This window comes from Chenopodium quinoa, unplaced genomic scaffold, assembly GCF_001683475.1.
Source record: "Chenopodium quinoa cultivar QQ74 unplaced genomic scaffold, ASM168347v1, whole genome shotgun sequence".
NCBI lineage: Eukaryota > Viridiplantae > Streptophyta > Magnoliopsida > Caryophyllales > Amaranthaceae > Chenopodium > Chenopodium quinoa.
Window position 1 is genome coordinate 3,028,750 of NW_018745080.1, and position 14,767 is coordinate 3,043,516.

General features: G+C 34.2%; 1 protein-coding gene across 1 annotated transcript; it reads right to left on the reverse strand.

Annotated features, from left to right (window-relative positions):
- Positions 1-4,903: 4,903 nt before the first annotated feature.
- LOC110709818 (probable rhamnogalacturonate lyase B) lies at positions 4,904-13,811 on the reverse strand. Its single transcript, XM_021888074.1, has 16 exons — positions 12,702-13,811; positions 11,933-12,131; positions 11,618-11,739; positions 11,318-11,377; positions 11,001-11,123; positions 10,356-10,472; positions 10,083-10,224; positions 9,648-9,818; positions 9,100-9,255; positions 8,876-8,982; positions 8,165-8,255; positions 7,443-7,584; positions 7,025-7,181; positions 6,752-6,868; positions 6,521-6,644; positions 4,904-6,139 (listed from the first exon to the last, which is right to left on the reverse strand). Exons 1-16 carry the CDS (start codon positions 13,331-13,333, stop codon positions 5,894-5,896), a joined length of 2,706 nt encoding a protein of 901 aa, XP_021743766.1. The 5' UTR covers positions 13,334-13,811; the 3' UTR covers positions 4,904-5,893.
- Positions 13,812-14,767: the final 956 nt, after the last annotated feature.

The following is a 14,767-nucleotide window of genomic DNA, read 5'->3' on the forward strand; positions in this document are numbered from 1 at the left end:
ATGATAAAGCGTTGAAACTTCTTATTTTGTTAATATGTTGACGATAATATAAATTGCCTACACATAGTAATAATATAATAAATTTAAAATTACTATCAAGATGATGGAGACGTTTAGAGTAAAAGTCTTTTATCTATTAATACATATATATATATATAAATGAGAAGTTAAAAAGTTTTAGAAATTTTATGGAAATTTTGATAATAATCGTACTTCCATGTAAGAACTAGATAATGTAATTTATTTTTTCAACATCTTCATTTACATTTATTTAAATTCGTCAAAGTGAGAGTAGTAAATGATAAGTTTTCCAAATATTAATACTTATTAATTGTAAAATAAGTGAGAGACAATACTAAGGCCTTGTTTGGTTTATAAATAAAAACACGTGAAGTTGAAATTCCTAGGAATTGAAATTCTTTGGAGTTGTTTGGTTGACAAATTCATAGGAAGTAGAAATTCCCATGAATTTCCACTTCCCACGAAATGGAGGCATTTAATTACCTAGGGAGACCTAGGTAAGTGAAACTTCCCATAGGAATTTCCACTTCCTATGGTTTACCAAACACAATTTAGCATTTTCTAAGAATTCCAATTACATAGGAATATAATTTTTCAAGGAATTTGCATTTCCCACATTCAACCAAACGAGGCCTAAAAGAAACGATTGGACCAAACCAGGAGAAATTTAATTAGATTGGACTAGAGAGGTTTATTCTTAGAGTTAGAAAAATACTTTTCATGCCGAGTTATTATAAAATTCTAATTATCAGTACACAACCCATGCATATCTTAATTTTGAATATATGTAAATGAAGATGCTGAAAATGTATTCATTTATATTTAGTGACCTAATTATTCTATTGAGTTGAGTTTAATTTGAGAGCAAGGTATATATGAAAATATCAAATTATTACATAGGCCAAAGTAAAGTCCAAATTGGTAATACTATGTATAATGCATGTCTTCAACTAAAATTGAAAAAAAAATATACAAGACGTGATCGAAAATGAAATATTTTGCATTGTATTTTAATTCATATTTGAAATTTCTTATTTTGTTAAGTATTGGCGCGCATTGTAATTTGCTATTGCCATTTTTAATCTGTTATTAAATGACAAAATAAAATTGATTTTTTTTACAAGTAGATTTTTTCACTTTTACTAAAAAATTTATTTATCACCATCACAAGCGCACTTCCAAAATTTCAATCCTAACAAAATATCCCACCTTTAACCGTACCAGCAATATGTTTTATACATTTAAAAATAAATCGATGAAAACATTTTCTAAATTATGAGTTCCTTGGTCGGAGCGTAGACGGGCGAGCAGAGCCAGTTTTTAAGACCTCACTAATAAGTCTTAGTTAACTTAGTGAAAAATGATAGTTTTCAAATCAACTCCTTATTACATCAATTTAGCTCAGCTAATCCAAATGAACAAAATTTATAAATTTCGGTAGTTTATAATTTATCATCACCGGTTGTACTAAGCATGGTACAACCAATTGCTGGCGCAAAAGCTGACATTATGTCAATTTATGCGTTTTATTATCTAAACTTATTTTGTATAAACTTATGTTATCGTATCTTACTTTTTTTCTAAACAAATCAAAATAAGCTATGGAAAGCAAGTTCACAATACTTAATGTCGAGTTCCATTAATTCCAAGCTTTTGTTATAGACAAAGGTCATAGTTGCGTCGGTTCGCTCTATTTCAACTAATTATTATGCGTAGTATTTTTTTTTATTGCTTGCATAATCATACGAAATTAAACTAGACCAACAACATTAAACTTACCAATTGACTGTTGATGAAGTGGTGATTGGGACTACACTTGGTAGGAAGGATCGCGTGTTCGATCCCCACAACAATAATTGGGAGGGGATTGGAATCTAACCGCCCAAAACTGATCTCTGAATCTAGATCAGCTAAAACGGTGAATCAGGTGGAACACCAAAAAAAAAAATCTATTTAACTTGTTTTCATTTGTTTTTGATTAATGCAACAATTTTTATATGGTAACAACTCACTACAATTTTATTACTTATTTGTCTCACTAACAATTAAATATACCCTACTACTTATTAGAGTTGATAAACGTGTCGTGTCGTGTTCGAAGTTAAACAGGTTGAAGGACCTCAACACTAACTTGACTCATTTAATAAACCTGTCGTGTTGACCCTTTTAACTAATCGTGTTGAAATGTCTTAACACTAACCCGCTTTATTCGTATCCGGTACATGTCGTGTTTCTTCTTATTATAAGTAAAAATATTAGCCTCATTCAAAATATTTATCATAAATTCCATAAAATATTGATTATTTTTTTAAGCAGGTTGATTCGTGTTAGTTTTGTGTTGGAATTCTTAACCTTAAACCAACCTGGTTAATTAAACGTGTTATGTCGTGTTGACCCGTTTAATCAATTGTATCATAAATCCTTGACACTAACACTTTTTTCGTGTCCAACTGTGTCGTGTCAATTTTTGCTAAACTCTACGTAATACCTATACTTTATATTTCAAAATTCTTAATTTAATTCTCACTTTATAATTTTCCTAAAATCATGTGTCAAATCTAATGTTATAATTAATAAGTAACGGAGGAAGAATAATTGCAAAAAGAGAAAACATGAGGGCAATAATACAATGTATTGTAGGAGTGTAGGACACATTAGAAAATAGAGCATATAAATGTGGGGTTGCCACGTATATTACACCTCAAATAACACGCGGCAAACTACCTTCCCAAAAGCCCCAAAACACTGAAAAAATGAAGGAAATTCAATGCCTTTATATTTGAAAAAAATACATTGATAATTTGAGAGAACTTTCAAATTCATTTTGGGTGAAAAATTATGGAAGAAACCAATTTAAGCAGAAGAAATAGTAGGATGGAAGAACAACATAAATCTTGTTTCTCAAATATGAAAAATAGTTGCCTCACCTTTTGTGTTTCCGTCCAAGAATGTCTTGGCTATTGCAAAGCCTTTGTTGTTGGCCAGGTACCTTCTTTTTAATCTTACCTTTTTTTTTTAATTTACAATGGAAGTTATTAAACGATATTTCAATTGTATTTTGTTCACCTTATTTTTACTTATATATTGAAAAATACTCAGTAAATTTTGTTTACAAAGTGTGTGAGTTCCTCTATCTTATTTTTACTTATTTTAGGAAAATGAGTTCAAATAAATAAGTTATGATAGGTTAGTTCTATTGGGTTTGAGAGTGGAGAACGGTTTCAAGAAGGCTAAGGGGGTGCATAGCTTAGGAGATTAAGCTATGGGCTATTGCTTGGTGTAAAGCAATGGTGGATGTCAAAGGGCTGACTTCAAATGGGCATATCTCAAGATCTAGAAGTGATATCGAGATGATTCAAGTTGCAGGTGATAGCTCGTCTCAAGAGCTTTCCAACGCCTGGTCATAAGCTCGATTTAGTTAAGAATCAAGGGAGTTATGACCATTTTACGAAGACCTGTCTGAACAGTGCGGGAGTTCGACCGAACTTCTGAAAGGTTCGGTCGAACCTGTTGTAGATTTTCATTTGCAAAAGCTACTGACTCGAAGTTCGAACGAACCTCTGGAGGTTTGACCGAACCACACTTGGTTCGGTCGAACATGGGGTAGGTTTGGTCGAACCTCGTGTATGCCCTGTTTCCTACGGTTTTGCGACTTAAGCGATGTGGGTTATTTAAGACCGTAGGATTGTTTTATTTAGCCTAGCACTATATATACTCATGTATTTGTCATTGTAGAGTGAGAATGATATGAAGGGAAAGATGTAGAGATAGAGAGAGCCTCATGTAAACCCAAACACTTAGGGTTTAAGTGTTTGAGAGGGTGAGCTTGGGGTGGGAGCTTTAATGGTGATTGAAGCTTGTAATCTACATTGTTTTTCATCAAATTGTTACTCCATAGTGGATTGGTGGGTTTTTCTCCCGGTTCTCGGGTTTCCCACGGTAAATTCTCCTTGTCTTGTTTATTACTTGTTTTTCCGTCTTCATGGTTGTTAATTGTCGTTAATCGCAAACTTAGCTAGCACATTCGTAATCCCTTTCAAGTTCAAATTAGGGAAAATTTGGGAATAATTAGTATACTTAATCTCAGTTTTGGCTTCTAACATCTTAGTTATCAAACTATCAATCAATCAATGTCTCTATACACATGACTACATGAGTAGTAATGTAGTATAAACTTACCTCAAATATAAATTACTTGTGGTTATGACAAACAATAATGGGGTATATCCCCGTTACCGTAAGCAATTACCATATACTCCGTATTAATAGTGAAAGATACCAATGATGTCTTGGCCTAGTGATTAAGAATGCGGGTCTGTGTACAATTGTACGCTAAGTTGCAGGTTCAAATTCCTCACCTCTATTTGTAATTTGTATTGCCCTTGACCCTTGTGCGGCTCCTTGAGTAAAAATCAGATGAAAAGGACCTGACTTGCATCGAAGGTTAGCTAGGAATCACTTCATTTGCATCCATTGTTCGTATTCCACACGTTTGATCATATTGACTAACAATGGTGTGGTGTCTTCAACTTATTTTTGGTAAATTGATTTAAATTAAACTTTACTGCATTTTTTACATACTTCTGTTCAACTACATTGAACAAATTTGGGCTGGAAGTACTGACTTTGTTTTATCAGTTGAATTGAGTTGGAACTTTCGTACATCGTTAATCATGTGGAGTAGTGTCCCTAGTTAATCCCTGTGATTCCAATCTCATGTCTTTTTTCCCAATTACCTCTGCATAAACCCTGAATATATATCCAAAAAGTCCCGAAATTAGACTAAACAGTCCGGTCCTTGGTAATATTTTAGTGTACAATGTTCTCATGTTGCTCACTTTCTATGGGGTGTGTGTGCGTGTCTGCAGGGGAAAACATTGACGGCAAGAAACGAGAAGGAAGCAACAATAGCTGATTTACAAACAGCTAAGATGCAAGTAAACGCGACAGATGCTGCAGAGAAGAAGAAAAGGGAGATTCAAAATTCTAACTAAATTACTCGTGCAATCTTACTGCAGGTTAAAGGTATTGTGGTGCTAATTAATAGTTATTCCATATCATTTTGTATTGTTATTTGTTAATTGTGATTTATTTTTGAGTTTCAAATGTAATGTGTTTTCAAAAGGATATTGAAATACCTTGCTTGCATAATTATTGCATTATCAGATTTTTTACCGCCATGTTCACCTTTATTCATTTTATTGTTTCCATAAGACTAAGACGTACTACGTGTCTGCATATGGTTTTGAGGGAAACATTTTCAACTGATAATTATTTTCCAAAAGTTAATTACTCATATAAACAACTGTAAAGTTAAATGGTGTCAAACAAAAAAAAAAAAAAACTATTGAAGTTAAATAAGCCTAACTTTTTAATCCAAATCTGTGTGATTTTGAGATACAATCACCTAACTGTTAGAGATAGGGGGTACTACATATCATGGAACACGTGCATATAGAGCTAGCAAAAGTAAGATATATGTAGATAACCAAGAAATATATGGCAAAAATCACCTCATCTTTCTACACTAAAAAGAAAAATACATATACACATCAATGGTTAGTTGGTAACTCAATAATACTAATTAGACGAAAAAAAGTTTTAAAAAAGTGTCCTCTCCTAAAAGTAAATTGGTAGAAATAATTAAACAAGTAACAACAAAAAGGGTTAGAGAAATCAGCTCCCAAAATGTCACCAAAAAACAGCCCCCTAATAGTATTAGGATTGACCATAGTATATCAGGATTCAGGAGTATAAATTTGTGCAAGATGCATCATTGTTATTTTCATTGATTTGATCGAGGATTGAATCAATTTTAGACTTTTTAATTAGTGGGTTAGCTTTTTTTTTCTTTCTTTTATTACCCATGTCTTCACTTAGGACTGGTTGGAGGGCCTTCGAGCCGAAGATAATCATACATGATCCCTTGGAAAGGACTTACTCCCTTTGATTGAGTCAAAAATAGAGTATTGCTGCCTTTGTTGAGTTCACTTCCTTTGACATCTACGTTGTAAAGCCAATAAAGTCCATGAATACCATGCCTTGCAATTGAGTTATCATTACCTATTTTCCCAGTTGTAAAGATTGGAGGACTTGGTTTTGGCTTGTTGAATCGTATCTAGTAGACATGAATGACAAAAAAGCTACATTAGCATGCATCTAAGTAGTATACAATAGTACTATACAACTCTCATTAGCACGCAATTTTTGACAATTTTTCAGTCAAAGTTAGAAATCAAGCTAAAGTCGAAACATGTGATCAAGAAATGTTTATGACCCACTTTAAGTTAGATTTAGCCATTCAGGGTACGTTCTCTTCACCTAAACTTATTTGAACTTAACTTTGTAGATCTAATTAAACCCGACTAGCCTGATTTTCACCCTATGTTTACACGGTTACACCTAATGAGCCCTGAAACTTATCTTTTAAGGTGAACAGATTGCATCCTTATTATTTTTTTTCCCCTATATAAAAGGCTAAAAGGGAATGCATTTGTACCTGCAAGTCGGAATTGGTGGCAGAGGCTATAGCCAACCTGAGTTTGTAGGTTGCATCTAATGCAACATCATCCAGATTGAATTTGACTGACCATGTGGTTCCATTATACCTTCCACCTAATGGCCTGTAACTCCGTAGGAAACACATCCATTGAAGTTTGAGAAAACATGGTACAAGAATTATTTTTAAAAAATGGCATGAAAAATGTCCAAAATGAGAGGAAGTATTAACCTTGTGACTTGAGCATAGAACCAATCCTTTGAGTAATCACTTGCATTAACATCATAGACTAAGTCATCCTTTGGATATAATTCTGCATATCTTTCCCACAAACCGTATTGCCTAAACCTGTTCATAATCATAAGAAATCGGATTAAGTTGTAAAAACAATTCACTAACCTTATTGCCTATATTTCAAGAAAACAATACGAAGCATATATATATATACGTAGTATGAATATTAGTTGTCTCCAAAATTAGAGTTTAAGAGAAGTGCGAATATACCTATCAGGGTGATTAACATATAGCTTATTGACGTATTTTGGATTAGGATCAGGGATGAAGAATTCCCTTGCAAGACGATCAGGAACGCCTATTTCCCATAAGGTTGGTCCATCCCTCGGTGGCTCAAACACAACCTCACCCACATCTACATTCTGTCCTGAATTACCAATTAGTAGTAATTTAGCATTAATAGGCTGCTTATATCAAGTACTCCCTCCATCCAAAAATGCAAAGATAACACATATGGAGTTCCAATCGTAAACCAAGACTGTTTTAAAAAACGTGACAATTTTTTTTTGGAAATATATGGTTCTGTTGATTCCAAACAGAATGTTATATAACTTGTCATGTCACTAAGATGCAAATGAAACAGATTGATTAAGACTTTCATAATTGAAGATGATCAAAGAAAATTTACCTACTGTTATGTTGATAGGCACATTGTGTTTAAAGTCTCCAATAAAGCCATCAACCCAACCATGAAGGTTGTAGCTGCCAACTCGTACAAATGAAATTGTGAAATTCCCATGCTGATCTGTTCGTGTCCAGAATTGGTAAGTCTGTTGAAGCAGCACAAAAAGGTTTTACCACAATATATTTTCTAAGCAAGTTGTTAACGAGAGGATATATTATATAGGTATATACTCTGTACTTTGTACTTGATTTGAGATCAAAGTGAGTGATCAGTTTGTGATTCTAAATTGGTTTCAATGTGTCTAAGGACAACAATCTTAGTTTATCCAATTCTTATATATTGGATTGTTTTCTACTTCTAGAGTATTCAATGTGATCGTGCACGTTCATCCTTCATTATATTAATTACTATGTAGTGTCAAAGAGTTTTTAATTTTTTTTTTAATTTTTTTATCAACCCACTCCTCGTTTACGACATGAACCTCGTTATTTAAGGTTGTTGTGGATCAACATAGGTGAGGTCGAGACACTTTCGAAAGCATTGAGACAACAATGTTAGCTGATATAGGTTGAATATGAGAGTATTAGACAATATCTTTCAAGTAGCGGATAATGTTTTGACTTAACCAACGAACAATATAAAGTTAAAATGTAGTGTTCGAATGAAAGGGTAACGATTAATACAAAGATTAATATAACTGAGGAGCATAAAGCCCATATTAGTACCTTGCTATCCCTTTGCCAAGATCCTGCTTCTCCTGGTGGACCTAGTCCAATGAATGCATTTCTTGCTGGCCCCTTTTCTTTGCTCAGATATCTGAAACATTCATTTTGGTTCAACTTATGAGGAGGCTAACTGGGATATTAATTTTTTTCGGAGTAATAAGGTGTAAAAATACGGATTACCACCCTTGATTCTAAGAAAAATTTACATAAAGTAAAATAACATATTTAGGAATGCCTAAAATTATTTCTAAGAACATTTGGAGAGTTTTATAAAACTATTGTATCGAAAAAGTATAAGGTTACCCATTTATAAACGGTATGTTTTATGGGAATTTAATAGGAGATGTTTTCTTTGCTAGTTGGTTATATATTGTAGCCCTTGTAGGGTGATTTATGCATTACCATCTCTTGGTAGGATCAGAGTCAGTCCCTCACAAGGGAAGAATGTCGTTCTTATTAGTGGTATGTGGTACTCGATTCTGGTAGGATGTGTAACATGTGTTGATTGTGTTCATTGATTGATTTTCATTGCTATACACGAATAAGCCTATACAATGGGTATTGATTATATTCTTCCACTCCTTTCACCCAAATGTGATAAATCTCTACTGAAAATAATTGTGTTACAACATCAGTATGTATGTCACATTGCTCACATTTTTATTCACCACACTATATTATTTCATATAGGAGTGTAAAATAGAGACTTACCTGTCATGAACGAAAAATCGTCCAGTAACATTAACTCGTTCATTGGCTTTAGGGAAATCTTCTGATGTTGGGAAGCTGTATGGCCATTGTTTGACTTCAGATAACATCTTCAGAGATGAGATGAATAGAAATGTTAATTATGTAATTCAAGATCAAGCTAATTGCAGGAATTAATTTAATTTAAGTTTATTTTTGAGAATTATATGGAATGAAAAAAATTGCACCCTTTCTTTAGCATCATCCCAAAGCAAAGGAAGATCTTGTCCGGTGGTCACATTATTCATATACATAAACATAGGGCCATATATATGATTCCATGGTTCTCCTTCAGCAAATCTCGGTATTAGGTCTTCTCCTGAGTAGTGTGCACTTACAAACATCTGTTCATAATATTCAAATCAGTATCAATGTATTGTATACTATTTTAAAATGTTTGGAAAGTCGGGATATTTTCTAAATTGTACCTAGACATTATGGCCACACACCCACTGTGTCTATCATACACTAATAAGTATCTAAAAATACATACATCCACACCAATTCTAGATAGATGTAATGTGCATTTGCGCACTATCTACAATCGTTTAATTCCCTAATCATCGATTTATTGGTATGGTGTACTTATTTTTAGGTTTTTTTGTGCTTACTAGATATGAGGAAATCAATAAGTGCTTTAGTTATATCGCGGTGAAAGTATCCTTAATTATGTAGAATTGGGACAATGTGACGATTCATTCTAGAGTGAAAGTATACACTCAGAGAAGAAACTTACAGCAAGAGTGGATGGGCCGACGTGAGAGGTGAGGAATTGTTTGTTGGGCCCGCCCGAACGGAACTCATAGCTGGGAGTAATTTGCCAGAATCCAGTAGGCGGGTCTTTACTGATCCACCCATGTACTCGTATGTCTTGGCTTTCCATTGAATACTGGTACTTGTCATCCACCTGCCATAAAAGCCAAGCTTAAACCGATCTCAGGACTAGTCATGAAATTCAATCTGTCCGGTATTAGTTATCACGTACCGTTTAAATTACTCCCAATACAACGTGTTTCATATTTAAACTTTTGAATATGTCAATATGTTATCGGTTGTATTTTCTTGTACACGACTAACTTATGGGTGTGTTTTATATAACAATCTTGTTAATAGTCCAGTTTCTAATATCGAATACATATCATATGGAAGCATCGTATGCTACCGAACATACCTCTCCTTTAAATTGTGGATCGGTAGGATTCTTCAATATCACTGCTTCAGGATAAATAAGCTCTTCAGCTCTATTCTTCATACGATCCTCGGGTGCAGGCATTTCTCTTTGCCTATTATCTGCAATCACCATGTACTTAAACCTGGCCAAAATCACCATATAGGCATATAACATGAAAATCGGTTAAATTATACTAGTATATGACTACGTTGCATTCAATTTACAAATTCATACACCATTTAAAAAAATTGCAAAGGTTTCAAGCATACTTACTGCTGTCTTTGAAGCTTGAAAGCAAGCCTAGCATTAGGCATACCAAAAGCAGGCCAAGCTGCCCTCTCAAAGATACCGTAGGCATATATACCAGATACTCCACGAAGCATCACATACCTATACCAATTGTTCATATTACACTCGTTAGTTTCTGTTTGGAAATAGAGCAACAAATGAACACAATAACAGGAAGAACTCAATTGGTATGTAACATTTGAGAAATCTACTCACATTATTTACATACCCGTGGCATTAATCAAAGGCAAAACCATGTACGAAATGGATTTATGGTAACTTATTATGTAACTTGTCGTGCTAGCTATAGTTATTTTTCTTCATTTTACGTGTGACATTTTACTTTCTTGGAGAATACATTCCATTTTTACGATAACTGTGTGTGAGATAGGCTAACTTAAGACTCAATGTGTGACAATAGCAAGTGTAGCCATAAACCAGTTGGAAAACTAAAATGTTTTAGTTTGAGCAAAGCCGTAAAGGAAATAAGAAATGGTTCTTAGAAATTGAGATTTTATTTGAATAAGACACACAGTCTAATGAAGGTGTTTGAGTAATTTGACACAAGTTTCATTAAATCATAACCCTCTTATAAATACACAACACAAATGTCTTGAAGTTAAATCATACCTTTGATCTATTTCCATTGGAGCAACCTTTTTACCACCAGTAGCAGGATCGTATGATATCTTAAACGATAATTCTAATTGTTCTTCTTTTTCAAGAATAACTCGAAAGTCAGTACCGATTATCCTGTTGATTGAAATTTTAAAAAATAATTTGGGCACAATTCTAATATATACTACAGTAGTACTAAAATTGAATATGACCAAATGGTCCAAATCCTTGATTTGTGTAGAAATACCTAGTATATATACCGATTTTTCCTTGTTTTTTTTTTTCTCCAATTTATTTAAAGTAAACACGAAATGTAGATAATATACTACCTTTGGAAATTTCCTTTGGTTCCTTTTGTACCAGGTGGAGCCCAAACAACATCCCAATACCTAAATAGAACATTAACATTTACTCGTATATTAGAGGTAGTGAAAATTAAAACTCCGTAATACTTCGAATTAGTGATGTTAAACATTAACTTTTGTGTAAGCAATGTTGAGAAGTGTCTAACTAGTGCCAATAGTTGGTGACAACTTAATTGTTCTCGTGTAACTTTGTAATAAAAAAAAAAAGTTACAATGACAAAAAAAGCTTTCTTTTATATTAGTATTGAACATTAATAAGTATACCCTCTATCATCTTCTGGATTGACTGTATCAAGAATGTTATCAACTCCATTGTATTTGATGCCAGTGACAAATCCACCAGGTTTGGCTATTGTAGCTTGCAGAAATCCGTTATCCATAATTACCTACAACAAAACACACAACTTATTCTACTATGTTTTTTTTAAAACACTTGAGCTAAAATATATGGATAAAAAATGTTTATTGGTAGTGTCACATAACAAAACACTTCATATTAAGTACGTACTAGTTTTTTTCTTACAAAATGTACGTAGTTGTTCACAAGTTTCCCATTTAACTAAAATATGACTAGCTTACATATTTGTCTTGGACGGTGAGTTTGACTGGTGGGAATGATTTCGCCGGAGGTGACGATGGAGGCTCATCGGCTGGCTCTTCCGCAGCTGGCCCTTCCGCTGTTGGCCCTTCTGCTGTTGGACTTGCATCATTTGGCATTACTTTTGGTGTTTGTGGTGGTGTTGGTGACTTTGGCTTCAATGGTGCTTCTGGTTTTTTGCTGCCCAAATGAACAATTATAGTGATGGAAATAAATAAAACGTTTTATGGTGTCACATTTCTAATAACCTCATTAAACTATCCGTAATCCCATTAAAGTTGTACAGAGTATTAGTAATCCAATAACCCCGTTTACACTCAACTAATACATACCATTAACCTCGTATAAGGTCAATATTAAACTTTTTTGAACACATCACACTATTAACTAACAGTGTAACACGTCTCATCATATGAAAATTTGTGAGGCAAATTTGTTTTCAGCTTCATACCTCATACATTATTAATATTGGATATGAGTCTTTAACTCCTCCCTTAACATAGTACCACTTTCAAACAATTCATAAGAAATATAATTTTCCGAAAAAAAATAATTAAAGCTATTATTCATTAGGTACAATAAACGATATGTCACGTGTTGATGCATATATGACACACATTCTCATGCGAATCACACACGCGTCACAAATTGCCTAGGCATATGTATGTACATGGTACGCCCGAGGTGATGTAGACCAAATGAATAAAAGGAATGAACATAAAGCCATATGAAATACATAAGAAAACTTACCCATTGTTATACATTTTGGAGGTACAAGCAGCATTAACCGAAACACTGGATATATCATTGCATGAAATCATGAAGGGATAAAGTTTGGTCTTGAAAGGACCAGAAAAAAACTTGAGATCTCCACTAAGAGATAATTTAAGCTTCATATCCTCTGGTTTCACATTCTTTTTTAGTTCAACCTCATTTTTGGTACTTACTTTCAACTTTGATACACCCTTAGACTTTTGTACAAAATTTTGGACGTGGGTTTCCCCTAAATGTGCTTGTACACCATCCCAACTCGTGTCCATCACCATATTCCCAAAATCAACACCAACCAAAGGATTTTTGTTATCGGATTCAAAGAAAAAATCAAGATCTGTTGATAACACTTTTTGTTGATCGGTTAACACGTTAGCAACACTAAATTTTGAAACTTGAACATTTTTTACTTGGAAATTTGGCACATGAGCCTTCTTGAAGGCAACGAACAAAACTATGGCATTAATACATAAGGCAATTAGGATGATAACAATTAAGGCAATGCAAAAACATTTTATGTAGGCGCCCTTTCGTTGCCTAGGCCTATTTGTGTGAAAGTCATACTTGCCATGCGCAGGCGGTCTTGGGAGCTCTACAGAGGCTGAGTCCATTGGGGGGAGAGTGTTCTTAATATATGTTAGCCACTCTCCCTCGTCGTGATTTCTTTTTTCCTTTTAATTTTTGGTTTCACTTTGATTGTTGGAGGAAGAGATGAACTATTACGCCTAAAGAAAGGAAGACAAAGGTCCTAAACCGAAGTTTGATGTTTGTCAAATGTATCTATTGGTGTCAAAAGGTGTTTGCCTAAATTTAGTGTTTTTTTTCATGGTTTAAGCCAAGTTGTCATGGGTGGAGAAATGATGTAAGTAAAGTTGAAGGTTGATATTATCTATCCTTTTATTGGGCTTCCACAATTTCAGGAAAATTTTGTGATTCCACCATAAATTTATGGCATAATTTTCTCCATGTTTTGGAGCCTAAGCAAATTATAGATTTTCCATTGCAATATCTCTTTCCTTTCCTAGAATTATTACAAATGATACGTTCTAAATCAATTATTAAAATGATGATTAATCCATTTCATAGATTATTAACAAATCTTAACCAAGGGTTGTTAAAACATGAATGGATCAGAAATCGCTTTAATAGAGAAATTTTGAGGAAATTTTATACGGAGTACATTTATATGAAGCACATTCACGGTAAACTATTTGTGTTAAAAATAACTTGAAAGATGAAGGTTGATGTTGGCAATGCAAAAATTAGTGTGGTTTCTGTATGTCCAAAAACCGTTTGCGACTTAGAACATGATGGTTTGGGCAGCCTGGGCTGCTCAAACGGCATGTTTGAGACCCATAGACGGTTATGTAGTGAACCAGAATAAGTCTAGACCGTTTATGTAATATGGACTCCATAATGGTCGAGAACAACCATAGCTCCAACGAGTCTTATATGCAGATGCCAATAAGTGCATCTCGGATCAAACTCCAACCATCCTAGAACAATCCAGCCTGAACCAACATAAGTCTCTCAAAGGTAGGTATCGCGATGTAACTGTGACAGCAAACCCCCCTTTCTCCACAAATCATCCATTTTAGTGATTGTTTGGGTACTAAAATGGTCATACCCATTTTAGTCTTGGGTAACTCTACCCATATAAGCCCAAAGGCCATAAAAAAGGTATAAAAGGCCCCAAATAAGTCAAATACATCAATATGGCCTTCAACGGCCCACATATGTAATTTTAGGGCTCATAAACCCACTTATGTACTCATATAAATACCCCTCAAAGGGCATAAGGTAAAGAAGGAGGTCACTCTTATCATCTAAGATGACCATACTCCTCCACTCTCTCCCCTAAACTCCTCTCAAAATATGCATTGTTTGGCAACTAACTTGGGCGTCGGAGGCTCCGCCCGGGTTCAACCCCCGGGGCTCGGGGTTCATTTTGCAGGTCCATTCAAGGCCCAAATTCGAGGTTCTCAGACACCCCTCCAAGGCCCGGTTAGCTCATTTTTTGCCGAAACAGTGATTAAACTGCTACC